The 23,506-nt window shown below is 46.0% G+C and overlaps 1 protein-coding gene and 1 long non-coding RNA gene across 4 annotated transcripts in view; one reads left to right on the forward strand and one right to left on the reverse strand.

Annotated features, from left to right (window-relative positions):
- MRPS5 (mitochondrial ribosomal protein S5) overlaps positions 1–10,865 on the reverse strand; it is a 24,445-nt gene extending 13,580 nt beyond the window's left edge. For 2 of the 3 annotated variants that reach the window (XM_033100867.1, XM_033100866.1), the window contains exons 1-7: positions 10,373–10,865; positions 8,381–8,461; positions 8,108–8,110; positions 4,903–5,040; positions 3,948–4,073; positions 2,301–2,534; positions 621–655 (exon numbers count right to left, since the gene is read on the reverse strand). In XM_033100867.1, coding sequence (XP_032956758.1) covers positions 621–655; positions 2,301–2,534; positions 3,948–4,073; positions 4,903–5,040; positions 8,108–8,110; positions 8,381–8,461; positions 10,373–10,841 — 1,086 coding nt within the window. In that variant the 5' untranslated portion in view covers positions 10,842–10,865. The remainder of the gene's footprint in view (positions 1–620; positions 656–2,300; positions 2,535–3,947; positions 4,074–4,902; positions 5,041–8,107; positions 8,111–8,380; positions 8,462–10,372) is intronic. The other variant, XM_033100868.1, reaches the window with a different exon arrangement.
- Positions 10,731–22,788, forward strand: LOC117019287 (uncharacterized). Its single transcript, XR_004422461.1, has 4 exons — positions 10,731–10,869; positions 10,983–11,056; positions 12,032–12,147; positions 21,077–22,788. It is a non-coding gene; the product is annotated as an uncharacterized LOC117019287 (long non-coding RNA).
- The last annotated feature ends 718 nt before the right edge of the window (positions 22,789–23,506 follow it).

Genomic DNA, 23,506 nt, shown 5'->3' on the forward strand with positions numbered 1-23,506 from the left:
CCAAATACTTGTATTTTAAACCCCTTACCGCAATCTGTATTGAAGAAATACACAAAGGGAATCCCAGACTCAATGCACATGGTGGTTAGCGCTATTTGGCACCAGCCCCAAGGGAAGACGCCCTGGAAAGCGACTGACATTCAGTCGATACAGGCTTCCGTTTCTGGGGCCTGCCGGGTGACCCCCACCACAAGCCAGACATTCACAGCAGCCCCCACTTTCTACCTCACCCACGGCTCCTCCCAGTCTCTGCTCCCTGACCGATGCCAGATACCACTGGTTTGTAATTCCAGGACAGCTTGCTAATGCTCCTTTAGTTTTAGGAAGGAGGAAATCAAGGTGTAACCACCAAATTCTGTTTCCGTTGATGCCACCTAAGTTGCCCTGTCATGACACCTCAACTGGTATCCCCCTCAAAAGGGCAGCGGCAGTCAGGAGAGCAACATCAAGTGACGAGATCAAGTGTCATTCTTTTCTTACCTGAATCAGCTCCATGTCTCAGAAAAAGGCTGGCATCCAGGTTTTCCTCACAGTTGCTCTTGCCCCAGCCCCTCCACCAGCCCCAACCTCCCCAGTTCTCCTTTAAAGGCCTGGCTGGGTGCTGAGCTCGGCGTGCCTACCTCGAGTATCCTGGTGTCAAAGTCCTCATAGGTCTCTGCAGACAGAAAAGAAACAGGCGTAAGACGCGCGTTCTCTACAATCAGCGTGCGGGGCATTTTCAGCACAGCCACCATCAAGGCATTTAAGCGAGAAACCACCTCGGGCCCCTGCAGCCACCTCGCAGGCCATGCTCCGGTCCTCCAGCACTAAACTCACAAGCTCGGCCACCAGCTCCCTGACCACGCCCTCCTGCCCCTGCAGCTGCCCGTGCGACGGTGCCTGGAGCTCCCCAGCACCTCCGGACTCTTGGCCACCATTTTCCCTTCCCTCTCACCCTCTGGTCCCACTCAGCCAAGACACGACAGTCCAACATTTCCACTAGGCCTTGTGCACGTCCCCACCTCCCTCTTCTCCATCATACGTCCAGGCCTGAGTGAGTGCAGCTGTCCAGCCACTGCTGGCCTGCTGGGTGCTACGGGAGAGAAGTCACAGCAGGGTACATACGTGGGCCACTAACCATTCATGGGCTGCAACTCAATCGAGTGTTCCCTGCCGCCTGTCCGTCAGTTTAGTCAGGCCTCTCTCTCTACTCACCACACAGCCACTCAAACATGCGCTGTGTGCTTTTATTAACTTTTCACTACAGAAAATTCCAATCATATACAAAAATAGAGAGAACCACTGAATGACAGCTTGTATACCCATCAGCCAATTTCAACAATTATCAAGTCATGGTCAGTCTTCTTTCTTCTAAGCTGTCCACCGCCCACTCCATCGGATAATTCAGAAGGCAGTCCCGGGTACCCTAACTTCTCTTCACAATATTCTGGTGGCCAGGCTCATCAGGGCCCTCACCCTCCTTTCAGCAGATGACCCCACCCCCCCCACCCCCAGACTGGCTGAAACCACTGGACAGACAGCACTCACACACCCAACACACACTTCCACCACCACAACCACAGGATCACCTGACTCTGTCACGAGTTAGTCCTTTCATCGACACTCTGGATCTCGGCCCCCCATTAGAGATTTAGCTTTTTCTCCCCCTTCCGTATCTTCCTCCTCCCACCTGAAGCCTTTAGTTCGGCTCTAAGCATATCTGCCTGTCTTGCCTTCTCAACCTCTGCTGTTCTCTTCAAGGTAAACTTAAGAAAGCTGTCAAACTCTCATCTATTTCTTCATCTCCTCCTCAAGAGTGAATTTTCCACATGGTTTTTCCTTCTCTACATACTTGAGGGGTGGGCGGAGGGCTGTGTTTTCTAATTTGGCCTAATAAGAATGATCAATTTTTTCACGCGTGCTTTTCTGAGGCTTAATGACAACTGTCTGGTTTATCCTGCTACGGAAGCAGCACTCCCATGCCACCTGCTCCACAGACACTCATGACCAGCGGTCTGGAAACGACCTGTGGAGATCCGTATCGTACGTACACCACCACACTTAAGGCTCCGAGAAGCCACACGATAACAGCACCAACACCCAGCGCTCTGCACGCTGCTTGTGGACCACGTCTTGGTTACAGGCCTCCAGTGTTCCATGAACTGCACCCGGATAACAAGGTGAAGTTATTTCAATAACGTTCAAATTCTTTTTTGGAAAATAAGCAACCTAAGCAGGTAAGTAAACAAAATCGTCGTAAGGAATTCTAGAACTACAAGTACTCTCTGTCACAAAGGTAAGCAAAACCAGAACTCTGCTACCTCCATTGGGACCGGGGTCGGGGGGGCCGAGACTGACACCTCCCCACGTGCTTCCGCTCCAGCCTCGCTCGCGCTTAACCTTCATCTTCCTTTTCCGGTCCCACTCTTCCCTCTGCTGGATCATGTCAGCCTTCACCTTTTCCTGCTCCTCCTTGCTTCTCTGGGCAATGGTCTGCACCGCTCCATCTCTCATGAGAGGGACATTCAAACCAGGCCATAGGAAGCCACTGTGCCCTGAAGGTTTGAAAACATATATGAATAAGAATTTTAAAAAATCATTTATTTCTTGAGTGTTAAAATGCCAGGCAATGAGTGTACAGATGACACTGCTGGTAGGAGTGCAGACTAACAGTCACCTGGCAGGCCACTTGGCCCGTCTATTACAGTTTTCAGTGTACCTACCCTAATTGCCAGTGATGGCACCTCATGGCCCTCCTACAGATACACCTAAAGATATACAGGCACGAGGCACAGGTGTGCTTGGAGAAGGATGTCCACGGAAATGTCATCATAAAGGCGAAAAATGGAAACAACCAGACGTCCAGTCCCACGGGAGTGGTTAAATGCACTACAGCACATCCAACTACGAAATCTCCCGCACTCGTGTGAAAGAATGCGGGTGCTCTACAGGTTCTGATGCAGAACCACTTCCAAGACCTATGACTGAGTGGAAAAGGTACATTACAAGACAGTATGTACCATGTAGCCTAATTTAATTATTTTTAAAAAGAAGAAAAAATATCTATTTCTCTTAGGGTTTGATGTATATAAAAGCATTTTAAAAATGTCAGAAGGAAACACACCAAAATGAGAGCAGTGGTTTCCTCAGGGAGACAGCTGGGGGCAGGGGATATCGAAAGGATGTCAGAGGGACTTAGGCTTTTCTATGTCTTTGACTTTCTCATTGAGAAGTATACAAATATAATCATTACAATTTTTTAAAATGTTATAAAATACAAGGCAAGTCACAGAGAAAACCATCCAAGCAGACATGCAGTGAGTAGAACAGTGAAGGTGTTTTCTTCACGCCTGGAAGGCTATTACTATCACAGATCATTTGTCAGCAGCCACAGCACAAAATGTTGATTTAAATGCACCATACCATTTTTACTCTTCAAAACACACAAGGATAAACAATCGTGTGTTCCCGGGGTTGGCAAAGTAAGGGCCACGGGCCAAAACCAGCCTACTTCTTTCTATACATTGTTCTACCGGAACAAGCTCGGCCAATTTGATTATGTATCGTCTATGACTGTTTTTGTGCCCCAACAGCAGAGCTGACTGGTGGCAACCAGACCACGTGGCCCACAAAGCTGGAACTATTCACTATCTGGCCCTTTGCACAGTTTGGTTTGCCAACCTTCCATTTACTCTAGCGTCTATCATTAAACCATAGTTCGTTGAGGGAACGGACTGTCACAGCAGATGCCACACAAGGGCACTAAAGCCTTGTTGATGGATGAATGAATGAAGGAATCCCCTTCTATGGGGTTTGCCTCCCCCAGAATCATGGGGTAACGAATAAGCTGCAGATCCTAGTGCCCTCCAAGAGAAATGTTTTGATGCTTCTAGACTGTAAAAATATATATAAAATTTGAGGGAAAAAACTTTAAAAAGCACATTAGCTGTTTTTCTAAGTGAGCTTACCTTCACCAATGATCTGCCCCCTGTTCAAATCCTTCCTTTTCTTCTTCTTCGTTCTCTTGCCTCTCCCTTTTCTTGCTCCAGCTCCAGTCTCTGCTAAAGCACCTTTCCAGAGCTCGTCTGCTGTCACTGCAATGAGACAGGTGGTTGTTTTTTTAAATTTTCAAGCAGTGATCTCTGGTCTCCTACTGAATAAAAAAAGGCCAGAAGACGCCAGCTCCACTTGTACCACAGTAGCAATGAAAGCAGTTCATCATTCCCTGAACATGTCACGTGGTCACATTTGGAAAACCCGAGGAGACAATCCTACTTTCAAAGAATATGCCTTCACAAAAGATGGCCATGACACTGCACTGGAGAAGTGGAAAATGTATAATATATCACTGCATGAAATGGCGGCCAACCCAAGATTTCAGGGCAGTGGCATTCCAGGTGAGCTTGTTCTTTTTGATTTTCTGTATTTACCAAATCATTTAAAATAAGTTGGCTTTACAAGCCTAATTTCTTTTAATTTGCCTAATGTTGAGTTGTATATTCACTCTCCATTTATTACAAGCTCATTTCAGTCCAGATTGGACTCTTTCAAGTACAGGTCAGAGTAGTTAACAAAATGCCTACTTAAAATGAACTCTTCCTAATTAGATGCCCTATCTCCTCAACTGAAGCACAACTGGAAATAGACTCTGGGAGCATTCTCGGCGGGAATCTAAGTCAGCCTCACGTGCCCCAAATGAGGGGACTAAAGTCAACTAGTGGTTCCCAAAGTATATTACAAACACGACTGGTGGCATGTGAGATAATTCTACAAGGAACAAGAAGGAACATTTTTGGTTTACTAATACATCACAGCTAATCACTAAAGTGTTAATTCATTTAAGGAAGAAGAAAAATTAAGATACAAAAGCACCTTTTATTTTCCCATGTAATGAAATGGGAAGTTGGTGGCCAACCTACATACATTTCGTGAAGAAACTGTAGGGTCTGTACTGGTGGCACACCGAGTTGCTGGGCGAAGAAATCCAGCAGTGTGTCTGTAGCGCATGGCTCAAGCTGCTGAAATGACGGTTGTCCCTGGTTCCTGGAGATGACAAAGGGCCTGGAGGTAAATGGAATAAAACTTTGAGTGAGACGCCCCGTGGCTGTGGAGAAATATTGCCAGCACCACATAATTAACCGTTCCTAGTAAAACTAAGTCACTAAATTCCTGAATGTTTCAGAATCAGGTTTTGAGTACAGTCTTTCTTTTAAAACAAAAACAGAATTTTGGACTGATAACCTAAATGGACATTCTAGTTAAGAGCAGGGACGGAGCACACACACAATGGATGCAGTTGTCTGGTGGAGGAGTGGACCTGCCCACACCAGGGTTGCTCCAGGCTCTGCTGTGTGCAGCTGGACAATGGAAAGTCCAATGGGGAGCAAAGACCTGCCCATGACCTGGCTAGAAGAGCAGGGGCAGAACAGCGCGGACCATCCTACCCTCTTATGTAAGAAATAAGGAGGGAGTGAACACACTTTACAGACTAACGCAAGAAGCACATACAAGACACTGGTAATAGCAGAAGATGGGATGGATGCATCTGAGGGTGGATGTGAGACATTTGCTTTTTTATGGGTTTTTGGGGAATTTTTTTAACCATATGCATGTTATCACTTTAAAAAAGTGTTTTTAAACAGCCATGTCCTAGAGGCAGCCATTTCATCAGTGCCCTGGACGCTGGTGTCCTGTGAGGAAGGTGGCAGGGATGACAGCAATCAGTGGACTCGAGGAAACGGAAATATTGGTTAGAAAAAGTGCACACAAGCTTGAGCTCTGCATTTCACTGGAGAGTCCAGTGACTGTTAGAGAAGCAAGGAGGGCGATTAAAACAGCCCTTGAGAAAAAAAAGGTTACTCAGGGGTGCTGGGCTTGACGACCAGAAAGCCAAAGAGGGACAGCAGCTGTTCTCCAGTCTCTGAGAAACCATGAAAAACACAGTAACAACCGCTTCATGGCTATAGAGGGCCAAACACCAGAAATGATTTTACAAAGTGACAACAAGAAAGGATCTGGTTGAACATAAGGGAAAAACTGACACTACACGACTACAATAGCTATTAAAATAGCTCCACTGTATATAGACATTGAAAAGTAAAGAACAGTTCATCCAACCCCTTCATTTCACAAGAAACTTAGGCTTACAAAGTTAGGGGTTGTCCAAAGTCGTGAGACTAGTTAGTTGTTGAGATTTCAACACCCATTCCAATCCCAGACGAATTACTCACCGGCAGGGAGGTGGAGGCTGGCTCAGACCATCATGAGGTACCTCACTTAGTGAATTACTCACTAACAGTAGACAGAAAACACTGGCTTTTCATTTTAAATAAATACAGGGCTTCAATGATCATTCCAAACCCCTTTCTGTTGGACACATTTTAGCTTTCCTCATAACTTCTTCAACTTTCAATAAAATATCAAGTACACACGAATTTTATCTTGCACAGTTTACTATTGCAATCTTTGAAATACTTCAAGAGAGTAAAAATCACTACCATCAGATTTAGAATTCCTTAATCTTTTTCAAAAAATCAAAATACTATTCATAGCTAATAATGTATTTAGCCTAAAAAGGCTCACTTGTCAAACGTTAAAAAAAACAACTTGTGGGTTTAGAAATCATCGCTTTTCATATACTGCTGCTACAATGGAGTTCACTTAAATTGTGTTGTGATTTGTAAAACAGGAGACGGCAGCAGCTGGTGCTAAGCCACATGCGGAAGCTCAGTTCCAGATTATTACCCACCGACAACCGATGACCACTTTTGCTCTGATCCTTTCAATTTTTGTTAATTTCAAACCATGATGACCACCTCTCAGGAAACAGTCACCACGGAGTCCACAGAGGGCCAAGCCCAGGAAGCCCGTGGGTGGGCCTCTGCAAAGACACAGTTTGTCCTTGAAGGTTTCACTTCAGTGTCTAACAGTTTTCACTGTCAAGAATTTCTTCCTTCTAATTTAAGTCTTTCCTATTAAACCAAACTGGTTAACTAGTGACGTTTGAGACATTTTAGAAAAATTATTGCGGTTTCTGACCAACCTGTTGCAGCATTTAGAAAATACAGCAGTAGGTTCAAAGAAAACAAAGCCACTTTCTAAAAACAAGGCAATTATTAATTCTAGGAAAAAGAAAATGTTGTAGAGGAATGTAATGACAGAATTCTCCCAGCTCAGCTGTGAATAATATATACATAACCTTCATAATGAAAACACTGTCCATGGAACCCATCAAAATTGTGCATACAACCATGTGGGGAAACAGCAGGGATGCTGGTGTAAGAGCTCTTCCGTTAGCACAGCAATGTTAATAGAGAAAAGCACAACATACACAGTCTACTTGGAAAGAGAACCTGAAGAAAGCTCAAAGGATGGAGGGTCACTGGAGGATGGGAAGAAGCAGGAAAGGGAAATGGTTTTAAGACATAAACCTTTTGGTGCTCTGTGGACATACAATATTTTAAGAACCAACAGTCTCCAAAGCAGGAACTACTGTTTCATTTTATAGACAAGGAACCTGAGGGGTGACATCTGCCCACGGTCGCAAAAGCAGGACGTGCTGATGCACAGAACTGTCGCTGTGCTGCCAATCAGTGTCCCTCCCCACCCAGGCCCTTCCGCGGGGCTATGACCCCAGCACTCGTCCCTGGCCTTCCCCACATCAGCTCAGGTCAGGGACACTGCCTGGCTCATAGTAAGTAGTGTATGAACGAATGAATCACCCAACCAACAAATGAACAAATACAGGGAAGCGCCCAGGCCCACCAGGCCTCTCTGCTGGCCGTCTCCAGCAAGGAGTACGGGCATCTGGGCAGGTGGGGTTAGCACTGAAAGGGGCCAACACTAGGGGTAAGGCCCAGCAGGCAGAGTCCAAGAAGCTCAAAGACATAATGAGATTTCAATTCCGCCCTAAGCAGAGTCTATGTGGAAAAGGCAGGATGTAACGACCACAGGCACAACATAGGCTCGGCAGGGTCGGCTTCTCCTTTCGGTGGAGTGACCGAGCAGAGGCCTCTATAGAGACTGTTAGGACGAGACATCACGGCGCCCAGACAGCTCAGGCCCCAGTCCTGCCACTTACTGGCGGTGTGACCTGGAGCGAGTCACAGCCTGTCAGAGACTCACTCACCATCTGTAAAATAGGAATAACACTGGTGTGAGGACCAACCAAAACACCATGTCACAAGCCTGGCACACAGTAATCACTCAATAGATTGTAGCTACTTTTTTAAAGCCTTAAACTATGACAACTGCAATCATAAAAAACTTGAAAACTACTCTGTAGACCCTATAAATTTCCATTATAAAGAATGTGCTTTGTTCATTTATATTTCTATACACTACATAAAGTACTCTAACATTAGATCTTATAAGAAAAGGTAGTTAGATAAATGAATCTCACCATTGCTGAGAACAGTCTTCAATGCCAAAGTGGAAGCTGTTGGAAAGGTGTTTAGATAAAGCTTCCTGGACCATAAATGACCTGCAAATTAAAAAAAAAAAAATCTTAAAGATATATCTCTACATGAAAAGGAACTTTTAAAACAGTAACACCCATATTGATATTAATATCTATAGAATAAAAGAACCAAGACAAGTAAATAAGTAATTTTGGGGCTCCATGACCACTTACCCAAGTAAGGGACACCACATCACATCTTCACTCTCACGTCTAACCAGTTACCGAGCCCTATACGTTCTCAAAAACCAATCCATCTGTGAGCTGGACCATATGACCTCACTGCCCCTTGTTCAGGCCTCACCATCCCTCAGCCACACAGGACCACAGTCTCCTACTCATTCTCACCGCTTCTGGTCTCTTCCCCTCGAATTCACCATGTGCTGTCAGGCAGCCCTCTCTGAAATGACAGGTCTGGACACTTCACAGCCCCGAGAGACCACTCTTTGGCTGCCGACTGCGTGTAGAACAAAGTCAGAACCCCTCAGCACAGTCCCCAGGCCAGCAACTTGGGCCCCACTTTGCATATCAGTGTCACCTCCTCCACCCTCTCCCGCCTCGCCAGACTCACAGTTTTGAACATGCTCTGCTCTTGCATCCTTCTGTGTCTGATGTGTTCTCTGGTTGTCTGAACAGCACCCATTGGTCAAGCGTCCCTGACTCCCACAGGGCTCCCTCAGCACTCTGCTCCCCTGTCTGCTGTGGAGCCCCAGTGCCAGGCTGTCACTGTACTGTGCCACTTCACACGGCACAGTGCTTCACAGGCTCTGACAGCATTTACCGGCAACTGACTCATGAAAGGGGTGCCAAGGCAAATCAATGGGGACGGAATAAGCTTTTCAACAAAAGGTGCTGGAACAACTGAATATCCACATGCTACTTCACATCATATATAAAAACTAACTCAAAATGGATCAACGACATAAAGGTAAGAGCAAAAACTATAAAACTCTTAGGAAAAAAACAAGGATAAATCATCATGACCTTGATTTGGCAATGATTTCTTAGACATGACACTAAGAGCAAAAGCAATAAAAACAAAAAACAGACAAATCAGACTTCATCAAAATATAAAACTTCTACACTTCAAACGACACTATCATGAAAAGACAGCACACAGAATGAGACATTTTTTGCAAATCATGTATCTGACTAGGAATTTGTATCTAGAAAACATAAAGGACTCTTACAATTCAATAATAAAGAGAACCCAATTTAAAAATGGGCAAAGATTTAAATACACATTTCTCCACAGAACACATACAAATGGCCAATAAGCAATAAGAAAAGATGCTCATTAGGCATCAGAGAAACACAAACCAAAACCGCAGAGTGACACCATTTCACACCCACTGGTGTGAAAAGGACAGACAACGTTTGACAAGCATGTGGAGAAAGAAGTAAGAATCCCCACGCACTGCGGGATGACAGCAGACTGCGTCCTGCGGCTACAAACAGCCAACAGAGGGTGGAGGAGGACAGTAACAGCAGAACTACTGGCACTGGAAACATCCCTCTTTGTAATAATGGCACCGACCAGCCCTGAAGCTAACACGACTGACACTAATCCTATGTGACACAAGCTGCAGGGCGGCCTCTCTCCCTTAAGCTTCGCAGGCCGCCCTTCACCTCGAACCCCGCGTGGACATCACTAAATGAACCCGTGGGTCGCGCCCGTCAGAAGGGCGACGCGTGCTTGCGGTTCCCGACCCCTCTCTGCCCTGCCCACACGAGCGGTCTGGAGAACTGCAAGGGACCTTGGACGGCGTCCAGTTCACCCTCACTTTACAGTCGGAACCTACGACTCAGAGAGGGTGCGGGCGCGCGCAAGGTCACACAGCGGGTCCGGGCGGGACAGAGCCCGGCGTGAGGAGCCCCGCTGCTCTCCGTCCGGGAGCCCTGCTTTCAGCCCCCGCTCCGCGTCCCGGCTCTCACCTGTCGCGGCGCCGCACAGTGTAGGCAGGCCGCCCGCCGCGCGCACCGCCGCCGCCATGGTGGAGCCCCAGGAGCGCCTCGTCCGGGCAGCCCTCCCCACCGCCTGCCGCGACTGCTCCTCGTCACACGGCGCGCCTCGGCCCGTGGCTGGATTCCCGAGGCCAGATGGCCGTGCCGCAGCGCAGCCCGGGGTGGGAGACCGTCCGGACGGGCCACAGGGCTGAACAAGTCCGGTGCAGCCGCGGACAGCCCCGTGGGGGACCTCGCGCGAGGACCCGAGGGCGGGGCTTGGGCTGGCTGCCGCTGTGGGCGGGGCTAGGGCTGGCTCTGCCGTCCGTGGCAGGAGGGGGCGGGGCCAGCAGGATCTCCGGGGCGAGGGGCGCTCGCGGGTGAGCTCCTCCTCCTTCTCCTCGCGACACGTGCTGGGCCCCGGGACCCTCTGTCCAGGTGGGCGAGGTACAGATGCCATGGAAAGGGTGTGAGTGAAGGCCCACAGGGTGAGTAAGGCAGACAGGAGTGTAGAGAAGTCGTTCGTACCCACCCCAGTAGCGCTCTGAAGTTCATTAGCTTTATTCTGATTCTAATGTTTGGCCACACACCTGTGTCCCAGGTCTCGGCTGTGGCTTCCTGCCCGGATGACCGAAGTACGCAGAAGGGAAAGACACGGACATCTTGTGATCATAGGTAGTATCTGTAACTCTTCTGCCCATTGCATGTTCCCTTTGCCTTCAGCAAGCATCTCAACTACTCAGGTTCCTTACTGGTGGGTTGACCTTACTGGTGGGTTCAGGAATGATGGTCTGGATCGTTAAAAGTCCTGAAGAGTCTGGATCGTTAAAAGTCCTGAAGAGTCTGCATCATTAAAAGCCCTGCCCGAATTGGGTTGTTGTAGTTTTCCACCGCCTTTAATCACAGGACTTGGGTATACTAAGCGGTGTCCTAGGCCTCTCTTGCATTCCATGCACACTCCTCCTTGTCCTTGTTCTGCAGCAGCAATCCAATTCCCCCCGGTAGTCAGGACCAGTTACCCCAGCCAGAAATCCTTTCTTTATTGTTTCAGTGCCATGAGGAGTCAGAAGTAGCCAGGTGACAGTATTGACTTCCAGTTGAATGGAATCATTGTTGTATCACATGGTAGAAGCATTCCTCCCTTTGGAGCTAAGATCTCTAGAGAAGCAGAGCCTAAAGTCACAGGGACAGGAAGCAGCATTTTTGCCAGTCCCTCAGGACAGATAATAGTGAGCGGAGCCCCTCCCACCCCCAGCCCTTGGTGACTGGCCCTGCAAGTCTCAGCTGTGGGAGAAAGGGAGCCTGTATTGGATACAGACTTAGAGCACATATCACATCCTGGAGGAGATTGCCCCAACACACAAGATGTTACCATCTTCCTAGCATCGTAATCAAGTCTTCAAAAAGTCATTCCACTGAGAGGATTTCCCTGCACCACTGTCCACTTTCAGGGGTGCCTACATATCCAGCAGAGCCCAAGAATTTTCTTCTTCAGGCAGCTGGTCATGGTAACTTCCCATGAAGCTGTGGGTGGGGTTGAGAGAGGGGAGACAGTGTAGCAGGAGTAGGGGCCATGGTCATGAGGAAGTCGCACAGTTCCTTGTGCTTTCAGGGTCTGCTTGAGCCCCAGTCCATGTCTCCCGCTTCCAGGTGATGGTGGCGTACTGCTGTGCCCCAGCTCCATGGCCTGGCGGAGCAGACATGTTCGTGATGGAGAGACAGCTCAAGTCACCTGGGAACTTGCTGGCCCATGGTCAAGCATTCAGGTTTGGGTTACTTTGTTTCTAACTTTTTATTTTGAAATAGTTATAGATTCATGGTCCAATGTATCCTTCACCCAATTGTCCCAAGGGTGACATCTTATATGACAATAATACACACCAAAACGAGGGGATTGACATTGGTACAGTCCAGTTTATTTAGATTTTATCTGTTTTAGATGCATTCATGTATATGCGTACTTCCGTAGTTTTATCACGTGCACATTCTGTAACGGCCACCATCAAGATACACAGCTACTCTATCATCACAAACACCCCCGCTGCTTTCCCTTTGTGGTCACATTCGTCCCTCTTCTCTCTGTTCCCCCTCTGTCCCTAACACTTGGCAATCACTAATCTGTTCTCCGTCTCTACAGCTTTGCCTCTCTTTGCCATGTTGTATAAATGGAATAATATGGTGTGTGTGACCTTTGGAGACAGGCTTTTTCACTCATCATGATGCCCTTGGTGTCCGTCCAAGTAGTTGGTGCATCAGTAGTTTCTTCCTTTTTGTTTAAGCACTCACCCACTGGAGGATAGTTTGTCTCCAATATTTGGCTATTTCAAACAAAGCTGTTATGAACGTTCATGTACATTTTTTGATATTAAAAACATTTTAATTGTGATAAAATGCACATAACATAAACTGTACCATCTTGGGCGGCCGAATGGCTCAGTTGGTTAGAGCGTGAGCTCTAAACAACAAGGTTGCCAGTTTGATTCCCACATGGGCCATGGGCAGTGAGCTGCGCCCTCCACAACTAGATTGAAGACAGTGAGCTGCCGCTGAGCTGCTGGAGGGACGGCCGATGGCTCAGTTGGTTAGAGCGCGAGCTCTCAACAACAAGGTTGCCGGTTCAGTTCCCGCATGGGATGGTGGGCTGTGCCCCCCACAACTAGATTGAAAACAGCGACTGGACTTGGAGCTGAGCTGCGCCCTCCACAACTAGATTGAAAGACAACAACTTGACTTGGAGCTGATGGGTCCTGGAAAAACACACTATTCCCCAATAAAAAAAATTTTAAAAATACTTATAAAAAAATGTACCATCTTATCCACTTTTAAGTGTATAGTTCAGAAGCATTCAGCACATTCATGTAATTGTGTACAGGCATCTTTTTGAGTCCCTGCTTTCAATAGTTTGTGGTATATATCTTGTGTGCACATATGCTTTCATTTTTCTGGTATGAAGGCCAGGTAGTGAGATGGCTAGACTGTATGTTTGTTTTTTTAGGAAACTGGCAAACTCTTTTCCAAAGAGGCCATACCCTTTCATATTCCCACAGCAAATTCCTCAGGGGTCCTTGGACACCTTCAGGTAGATTTTGTCCAGCTCCCAACTTTCATGAGGTTTGAATACATTTTACATATTATATGTCCATTTTCAGCATTCCATTGCTGAAAAGCAGTGAGATTTGGTTCCTTTGCATTCTCACTAGCATTCATTTGGTATTGTCACTAAATAAATGTTTTCAGCTGTTCTAATAGTTCTCATCATGCTTTCAATCTGCCTTCCCCCACTAGCTAATGATGGGGACTTCTTTTCACATGCCTGTTTGCCGTCTGTGTGTCCTCTTTGGTGAAATGGCTGCTCACTCTCTAGTTGGATTGGTTTCTTTTACCATTGCTTTGAGAGTTCTTTATATAGTCTAAATGTGAGTACATTTTCAAATAGGTTGTTTGCAGAAATTTCCTCCCAGTCTGTAGCTTGTTTTAATAGGTTTTTTTTCACTAAGCAAAAGTTTTTTATTTTAATGAAGTCTAACTTGTTGATTATTTTCTTTTATGGATCATGTATAGAATTATTGATTTTTGTATATTGATCTGATTATATCCAGGAACTTTGCTGAACTCATTTATCCTAATAGGTTTTCAGTGTATTTCTTAGGATTTTCTAGATATAAGATCATGTCGTCTGTGAAAAGAGGTAGTTTTACACTTTCAGCCAGCTAATTAACATCTTATGCTATTCTGTTGCTCTCTCCCTCTCACGTTTCTGCTCACTGCTGCAGCATCCTGAATCCTGCCACATGCCTGCTCCTGACAGAAGGAGAACCTCAGGTTGTCTTACCTCAGTCAGGGAACGTTCTGTACTAAGCTCAGATTTATTAGAGACGCCAATGCACAACTCTGAGCTAAAATTTTTTGTTGATGAATGTATCTCAAAAATGAAACTGGAGGATATAGCGCTGGCTATGCTATCACTAATGTAAGTTCTCTTTAGAATATAGTCCTCTAGCTGAGGGTCAATCAGCTCAGATGGCAGAACTTACTGGTCTTATACAAATAGTTCATCAACTAACCAAAGACCAGAGAATAAGCACGTACAAAGACAGCAGCTATGCTTGAGAGCAGTACATGACTTTGAGATGCTTTGAAAACAAAGTTTTCCTAACCTCTGCTAGAATCCCCACCAAAAACGCTTGGCACTGCAAGCTAAGGATTGCATAGATTCACTCTACTTCCTAGAGAGGTGGCTATATAAGGGCGGAGGCTCATGCAAGAGACAAGATGGAAGTGAAGGAAATGCTCTAGCAGATATGTATGCCAAGCAAGCAGCCTTATGAATCAAAGTGAGGTTCCGAACTGGAGGAACTCAGAGAGATCGTTGTAAAGTATCAGTGGTTATCCCGATTCTGAGAAAGAAAAATGCTAGCAATTGGACCAGTCACTCAGGTCATCGCTGGTGCTCCCAAGATGGCCGCTTGGTGGCGCCAGATTATTTCAAATGGATATTAGCTACATTTTCTGTGAAATTAGCCATCATGTTCAACTTGGTTACTATCTTAAAGTAACATTGGTAAATAAACTTTAAAAAGACAGATTTTTAACACACTGTTTCAAGTTCTGGGTCACCTGTAAACATAATCCTGGAAAAAATTGTAAAGGTGGGACGTGGCCAGGAACCAAAGCCTCAGGAGTCTGGAGACCTTGGTGGATTTTGTTCAGCTCCTCGCCTTCATGAGGTTTGAATATATTTTAGTTATTATCTCTATTTTCAGGACATGTTGAAGCATTTCGTTGCTGAAAAGCTATAGTCCTTACAGTCATTGAAAGCTGTGTGATTTTGTGTGTCTAACCTGGGGCACACACTTTACAGGAACCATTATAACTGAATTCCATAAGGCATTACCCCTTACTCAAAAACTATGTTGCTCTCACCCACAATATTCTGGAAAGATTGAAAGAACCAATGGCTTCCTTAACTTAAAATCAGCAAAACTTTCAGAAACCCTTTAGTTCCCTGGCCAAAGTTTCTCCCAGAAACCCTTATGGCCACTCCCTTGAGGACTGATAACTGGAAGGCCCATTTATTTAGAGATTTATTTCACATTCAATACTAGACTCTACCCTCCTGCATGCAGACATGCAAAGTATTGCCAGGGATTCATGTACTATACCCAGGGCTGTCATCAACAGGTGAAGGCCACCGGCCCCCAGCATCTTCCTAGATAGCTTCTTTACGATCTTCAACCATGAGATTTTGTCTATGGGAAGAGACATCAGAGAAAACCGGTCTTAAACCTCACTGTGTAGGACCTTGTCAGGTACTGTTAACAGCAAATCCAGCAGTGAGACGCCAGGCAGTCAGCTCTTCAGTACATATGTCACAACTGAGGTTCAGAATTGACACAACTGGAAGCCTTCACCAATAGAGGACTTCACACTGAGGATCCTCCACGATACCCTGGAAGCAGCTGACCTTCAGACGTAAACGCTGACCAAAGACCTTTGGAACAAATAGATGACCTCAGATAATAGATAGCTTCTGCCCATGACGTCAGACTAAGACCTGTGTCAGAGTCCCGTTTTGTGTTTTCACCTCCTTGCTTAGAGCTGCCCTTCTCATTTCCATGGATCCCTGGTTGTCACCCACCCATAATGGCCCCTTTTTTCTTTATTATAATTGTTAGGTCAGAACATATTCTAATGCCATTCTTAAAGTATCCCAAACAGTAGCCACTACTCTCAGGCTGCCAGATATGCCGTCCATTGCCAGATCACCATGATAAATACATATGCACAGTTCTGGTCTCATCAGCTGATGCTATGTGAAATTATAGCCAATTATTTTTCCATTTGCATCTATAGTCACAAATGACCTTAAGTCAACCTTGGCTTTGCTACTGTCCCTCTCTCCCAGAAAAAGAGCCAATTATTACAATCTATTAATCAGACCCCAGGTAATTCTAAATTTGAATTCAATAATTCTCAGGGTAATGGGTCACTTACACCTGGAAGAAACTAATAGGGACCCAAATATGTCACACAGCTAATGTAAGGCTGTGGTTCCAATCTCATGTCATGAACAGTTCCTCCCCTGGATCTCTATGTGCCCTACTAGATTCTACTTCCTTTGCTGCCATGTCAACTGGTCGCATTTTCCTCAGACTGAAACCTCATGCAGTTTAGGAATAGTATTCAAAGACTTGTCTATACCTAACTCTTAAGTTACCAGTGCCGGAAATTCCATCTCAGGCAGGATCTCCAAAGTGAGGTCAGCCTTGATTGTTCAGGCACTCTACCTGGGGAATTGCCGACTCACTGTTTATGTGAACTTCAGAGCAGTAGTTCCAACGCTGGGAAATAAAAAGACTATAAGAGGCTTCCTAGATAGGCTTCGCTGCCTCTGGCAAAAGTGATCAATGACAACATGCCTTCCCTCGATGGGAGAGCTGCACATTTGCCTCAGCTCACTGGCACAAGCAGTTGTGGGCAACTGTGTAAACTTACTGACTGATCTCAGTGGCATCTGGGCCAGTGCTGTTACTTTCTGCAGTACGCAGATCAATGGGACAGGCATGGTGGGACAGGCTCTACATCGCCTTCGAAAGAACACTGCTGGGCTCAGTGCCTCTGCACAACTGCTATCTCCTCAGACGGCACAAGACCCAGAAGATCTCATAGTACAGTTTCCTGTGGGACAACTGAACAATCCTCGAGTAGCGAAGACCTGGATCTCCAGTGTCTCTAATTGGTCAGCTTCTGTCAAGCAAGAGGATGGCCAAAAGGGGGAACTGAGGGACTTGATGTACCTGTGGACAATGGATACACCACCACAGATGACAGTAGACCTCTGACCCGCACCTTTGCAGCAGCCAGCCTGGAAGCCAGGCCACAGCCTCTGCGGCAGTCAGCTCAGAACAGCCAGAACTTGGTCAATGATGGCTAGTTCCCCTATTAATTGCCTCTACTTCCAACTTAGGACCAACCATAGAAAGCCAGATATGCTTCCAAACCAATCACATAAGATGTCCTGCTTCCTCCATCTTTCCCATGCCAACAACCTGAATCAGAGCGTACGTAAAGCTTCCTTTTTCTGTTGTTTGTTTTTTTCTGTCATTATAAGGCTCTCTGACTCCCTGTATGCCTTTGGGTCTCGGCCAAATGCAGGTGAGAGTGGCTGGTCCTTTGCTATAGCAAGCTCTGTTTGTTCTCATTTGGGTGGTCTTCATTTATTTCCACAAGTTCAAAGCCCTTCATCTTGCAGAGGAGAAGACAGACCCAGACAGTATCGTGGATGTGACCTTGTTCCCAAATAGCTTTGCAGTATTTGGGTCCGGAGGCAGATTCTTGGTCGTCTGTCAATACCTGTCCTCCTTTTCTTCCTCAGTAATAGAATCCCCAAATTTTAGCTGGGCCCATTGCTGCCTGGGCTAGACTTCCATTTCCGGCCTCCTTGGCCATCAGCCATGGGTCTGGGTCTAAGTTGTTGCCAATGGTCTATAAGCGCAAGTGGTTTATTGCAGTTATTTGTTGAGTAATGTCTAAAGTACGGTCTTAATGTTTATGAATTGTTCATTTGAATAACAACTGAAGAAGCATTTTCACATTGATTTGAGTGTGTGTGCTAGTGTAATAAAGAACTTGGCTGGCCTTGTCCCTGGTTCCTGGGAGGTAGCCTCTAAATCCTTGGAATTTCCTGAGTGGTAAGAGTGTCTTTGTTATTCACGGCAGGCCTCTGGGACCAGACCTTATAATTTATGCTAATGAGATGACTCAGGCTGGAGGGTGGCCATGCCAGAAAGACACCAACCAAATGATTAGAGGGATGGGTCTTTACAGTGTGATATCAGCCCGCCCTCCAGGGAGAGGAGGGGCACAGGAGATGGAGTTCAACTGTGTCAATCAATCATTCCAAGATAATAAAACCCCAATAAAAACTCTGGACAAGGAAGCTACATCAGTACACCAGCAAGGTAATGTGCTCCTGGAGAAGATGGAAGCCTCACATTTGGGATGCTCCCAGACCTCACCCCGTGTGTCTCCTCCTCAGGCTGGTTTAATTTCTATATTTTTGCTATAATAAAATTACTATAATAAACATAGTGCTTTCCTGAGTTCTGAGAGTTGTTCTAGAGAACTACTGAACCTGCAAAGAGTAGTGAGAATTTCCAAATTTGCAGCCAGCTGGTCTGAAGGTGACCCAGGGACCCCAAAATCTGTGGTGTCTGAAGTGAGAGCAGTCTTGTCAGGTACTGTATCATTAACCTGTGAAGCTTGGTCTAACTCTGGGTAGTTGGTAGGAGCAGTCATGGTGATGCTACCAAATAAAACAGCAATGAATTTTCATGTACACACACACCAACCCGCCCCCAAAAGATCAAACAGTGCTCATCTATATTTGAATTTGAAAAATAATCACAGGAAGCAACATTGTATTTTTCTAAGAAAATATTTAATTGGTAGTTTTCTAGAAGGAAATCTTTTCATCTAGTACGAAAGTGTGAAGTCAGTCACCGAGAAAACCTGGGCAATACTAGTTGTTTTTGAAATCAACACGTGGTTACCAAGCTCCTACTATGTGCTCATTTCTGAGGAAAAAGTATGACAACTGACCTGCAGCAGCTGATAATTTGGTTCAGGAGATAAAAAAGTGGCTAGGTGATACACAAGAAATGGTTTAAATCGGTTGAGACAGTGCTAAGAACTACCCCAAGTCCAGATAGCTTTCGTTTTAGAAAACTCACTCAAACAAATGCTTTTCCAATTGTAAATGAGTAAGATATTTCACATCAGTGTGCCAGAGAATTCTTCCCCGAGGAGTGGGCTCCTCAGTAGGATTCTGACCAATCATTAGGTGTTAGGTAGGTGGAGAGCGCATTCCGGAGGCGGTGCAGGTGAGGTGCAGGTGAGGCAAACGTACACAGGCTGGGGAGTGTGGAGGCATGCCTGAGGTGGAGGCGCGTCTGAGGGATGGCAAGCAAGGTCGTTTGTCTGAAACAGGATCTTGTCAGGAGCGTCAGGTTAGGGCAGACCGAAGAGGGCATTCAATGCCAAACTGAGGGGTCAGGATTCATCCTGTAGGTGGTACGAAGGCTTTCAGAGACGGCAGAGGTGCACACAGATGAGAATGATTGACATGGCAGATACACGGGAAGGGACCGATTTTAGGCAAAGACGAACTACAGTTGTTGCAGGCATCCAGGTATATAAAGTGACTTGCGTGGGGGTTACAGAAGGGCCCTGGGGAAAAATGTGAGATTGAGCAAATTAAGGTACTCGCATAACTAATATAAAATATTTGCTGTTTCTGCTCCTGTGGACCTTTCTCTCTCTGGGAAGAAATTCCCATAGGATTTTTAGGCTCCTAGACTTGCATCCTGATCTCAGCTGTCCAGTTGACTCCTGTGCATCCTACCTTCCTGCTCCCCTCTGCCTTGGCCAACCTCTGAGACCCCCTAGATCCTGCCTGTCTGCATGGACACACTTTGAACTGGTTCCCTGAATTCTGAGTTCAGCTTCCTCATCTGGACTCTAAATGCTTGAAGGACTGTCCTAGTACAAGCTAATTCTTTTCAGTTAAGACTTCTCTGGTCTATGCCAGATTCTGATTTTGGCTTCTCCACAGTTGCAGAGGCAACATGTGTACTTGAAACCCAGTAAGCTTGGGAGTAACTGTTATAGACAATAAAAACCAATGCCAAAGATACACAGGTGGTATAGGAAAATAACATCAGTTTAGCAACAGCTGGTATATCTACATATTTGATGTTTTTAAGAACAATTTTATTGAGATATAATGTACATCCCATAAAATTCACTGTATTTTATATGCACTATTCAGTGATTTTTAGTAAATTTACCAAATTGTTCAACCATCCCCATAATCTGGTTTTAGGACACTTCCACCACCCAAATAAGACTCTTTGAACATTTGCAGTCACTCCCACTTGCCACTCTCGACCCCGGACCACTAATCTACTTTGTCTCTGAAGATTTGCCTTTTCTGGATGTTTCATATAAATGGAACTACACAATATGTGGTCCCTGGTGTCTGGCTCCTTCCACTTAGAATAATGTTTTTTGAGATATATATATGTATATATATATATACACACATATATATATATACATATATATATATATATATATGTATATATATATATACACGTTTAACTAATACATGTATTTTAGTGATTTTAATGTTTAAAAAGCTTTCATTTCAAAAGTTCCAGTTTAGTAGCATAAAGATCTAATACAAATTAGGCTTTACTTAAATTTAATACAACTGCACTGCCTCCCAGAGAAGGTAACATGCACCAGAGAGAAACAAGTGCCTGGGGTTTTGTGTAGGGAAGGCTGTCAGCTTCTCGATCCCCAAACGACAGCTGCAAAGCAGGAGAGGCCCAGCCCAGTGTGGCACGTGTGGGACACATGTACAACTTCTCACATGTACAAGATTTCTTCCCTGAATGGCTTCTCTGAAGAGTTCTTTCTCCCTACCATCTGTCTGAATTCTTTATCGCATTTATAGGATCCTTCTCCAGTGGGAACACCACATTGGTTAACAAGCACTGATCTTAAGCCTAAACTTCTCTCAAATTCGCTCCATTTATGATGCCCCGTAAGGGTGATAGCAGACTTGTGAGTGAATGATAGTTCTTTCAGATGTCTCTCTTGGTTTTTTTTTTTTCTATGTGTTTCTAACAGGTCGCTTTCAGTGTGGAGGACCAGAGTTCACCTCTGCTGTGTGTTTCTGCTGATGTGACCTGGAATAATTCTTCCTGGGCAAGTCCCTGATTTAGCATCCTTGAATCCTTGCTTTAGGCCTTCTCTCCCAGTCTGGGAAAAACCTAGAAACATTCTAGTATTACCTGTTCTATGTGCCAAAAAGAAGTAAAATCCTAGAATGGGTGTAAAATAATAAACCTTTAAAATAATATCTAAAAGAGGTGTAGTTTCTTCCAAGAATGGTGTATGTCTGAAGAAGGCTTTGGAGGTGTGAAGCATAAGAGATAAGCAGGTGACTGGAGATTAGGATAACCTGAGAGAACAGTGCTTGGACTCTAGTACACGAGGTAAATTCAAAGACTAAAGATGAGAGGAGGGTAGGAAGATGCCCGCCTAAGTCTTCCCCCAACGGCTCCATTCACACCACACATGAGTATGTATTATATGCACATACATATAACATGTAGTATTGTATAAATTGTGGTAGACAGAATAATTCTCCCCAAATATGCCCACGCCCTAATCCCAAGAACCTGTATGTCACCTTACATGGCGAAAGGGACTTTGCAGATGTGAGGACGGGCACAGGCCTTAAGATGGGAGATGATCCTGGATTATCTGGGTGCCCCATCTAACCACATGAGTCCTTAAATGAGAACAGTTCCTGGCTGTGTCCGGACGTGGTGTGAGGACTCACCCCACCACTCACGGCTTTGAAGGTGGACGAAGGGCCCATGAGACAAGGAATGTAGCAGTCGCTAGAAGCCGGGAACACCCCTCTGCTTACAGCCAGAAAACGAGGACCTCAGTTTCACAACTGCAAGGAATTGGTTCTGCCAACAACTCAAATGAACAGGAAGAGATTCTCCCTGGACACTCTGGAAAGGGATGCAGGCAGCTCTGCTGACACCTTGGTTGTAACCATGTGGGACCCATGCCAGACTTCTGATCTGTGAACTTGTATTGATTAAACCCACTAAGTCTGTGACAATCTGTCTCAGCAACAAAAGGAAGCTAATACAATAATGACACTTCTGCAGACAGAAATGACTAAACCACCATCTTGGATGCATTCACAGCCTCCACACCGGCCTAGCATAGCCAAACACGAATCCACCTCTGGAGTCTACCATCACCCCCATCACCCCCATCACCGCCATCACAACCAAAGGTGACAAGGACGAAGCAAGTCCCTTAGCTGGAAGACTCCAACAAGCACATGAGGCAGTCGTGTTACTGGGTGGCTAAGATCTTGGAGCCAGACAATGGATGTGGACCTGGGCTCCTTCCCTCATTAGCTAGCTAGCCACGAACAAGTTACTTTACCTCTCTGTGCCTGGCTTTCCTCAGGTTACCTCTCTGTGCCTCTCCGTTGTCATTCTTCAAATTGGGAATGTTTTAAAGATAAAATTAGTATAAATTGTGTAGAATCGTTCCCGATACATCTGGTTCTCCGTAAAAAATAACTATCATTGTTTTCATTATTATCACTAACACGATTATCATCCGCACTTTGTCGTTGGCAAAACTAGTGCACACAGTTTAGATTCGTCCAAGGTCGCAGAGCCAGGAAGTGAGGTCTGTCTCCTCACTAATCCAGGAAGGTAACAATTGAACAGGGACCCCGCCTCCAGCGGCCTCACCTGTGCACACCCTCAGGCCCTCCTGGTCTTCTCTGCCCCACCAGCCTTCCCCAGCCTCCCCAGCAGAGGCTGCTTCTCCGCAGTGGGAAGGTTTGCCTGTGCCACTCCGTCTGCCATCAGACCACGTACATACATCCTTCCTGTGCTTGGGCAGCTTCCTGGGTGCCAGAGCCCTCTCCCCTCTGCAGTTGTCACACTCTTGCAAGGCCAGGGCTCTCACACTCCTGGGTACTCTCCACAGTGCCCATTACAGAAATAAACCAAAGGGTCTGAGTGCATAGTGAGCAGGGAGGAGAGGCCCTGGGCATGGGGCAGGGAGGCCCGCGTCCACCCTGATGGGCTCAGCCTCCTGCAGAGAAGGAATTGGGGTCAGTTTTCTTTGGCGAACGAAGAGGTTCCAGAGAAAAGGAGGCAAAGATAGCCATAGTTCAGGCATCTGAGGAAAAAAAGCCCCAGCTCGCATGGGACCCACCTGTCAGGAATAAACTGGTTGTGCCCTCTCCTGGGTATCTCTCTGGAGGAGCAGTGTCCTGAGGAGGGAGAGCTAGGAAGGTAAAAGGAACCATAATGAAGGCTAACCCTTAGGGCACGTACAGCCCCAGACTCCCCAAGCTGGAGACCCTTGCTCATTTAGTGTGTCACCTCCACGGTTCTGGGGACAGAGCTTGATCAAAGGGAGCTGAGCGGCAGCCTCTAGCCTGCCTCCAGCAGACAGGGCGCCCTTGTACCCAGCTGTGTGAGACCCCCCACTGTCCACACACCACAG

This window comes from Rhinolophus ferrumequinum (genome assembly GCF_004115265.2).
Source record: "Rhinolophus ferrumequinum isolate MPI-CBG mRhiFer1 chromosome 13 unlocalized genomic scaffold, mRhiFer1_v1.p Super_scaffold_3, whole genome shotgun sequence".
NCBI classification, from domain to species: Eukaryota; Metazoa; Chordata; class Mammalia; order Chiroptera; family Rhinolophidae; genus Rhinolophus; species Rhinolophus ferrumequinum.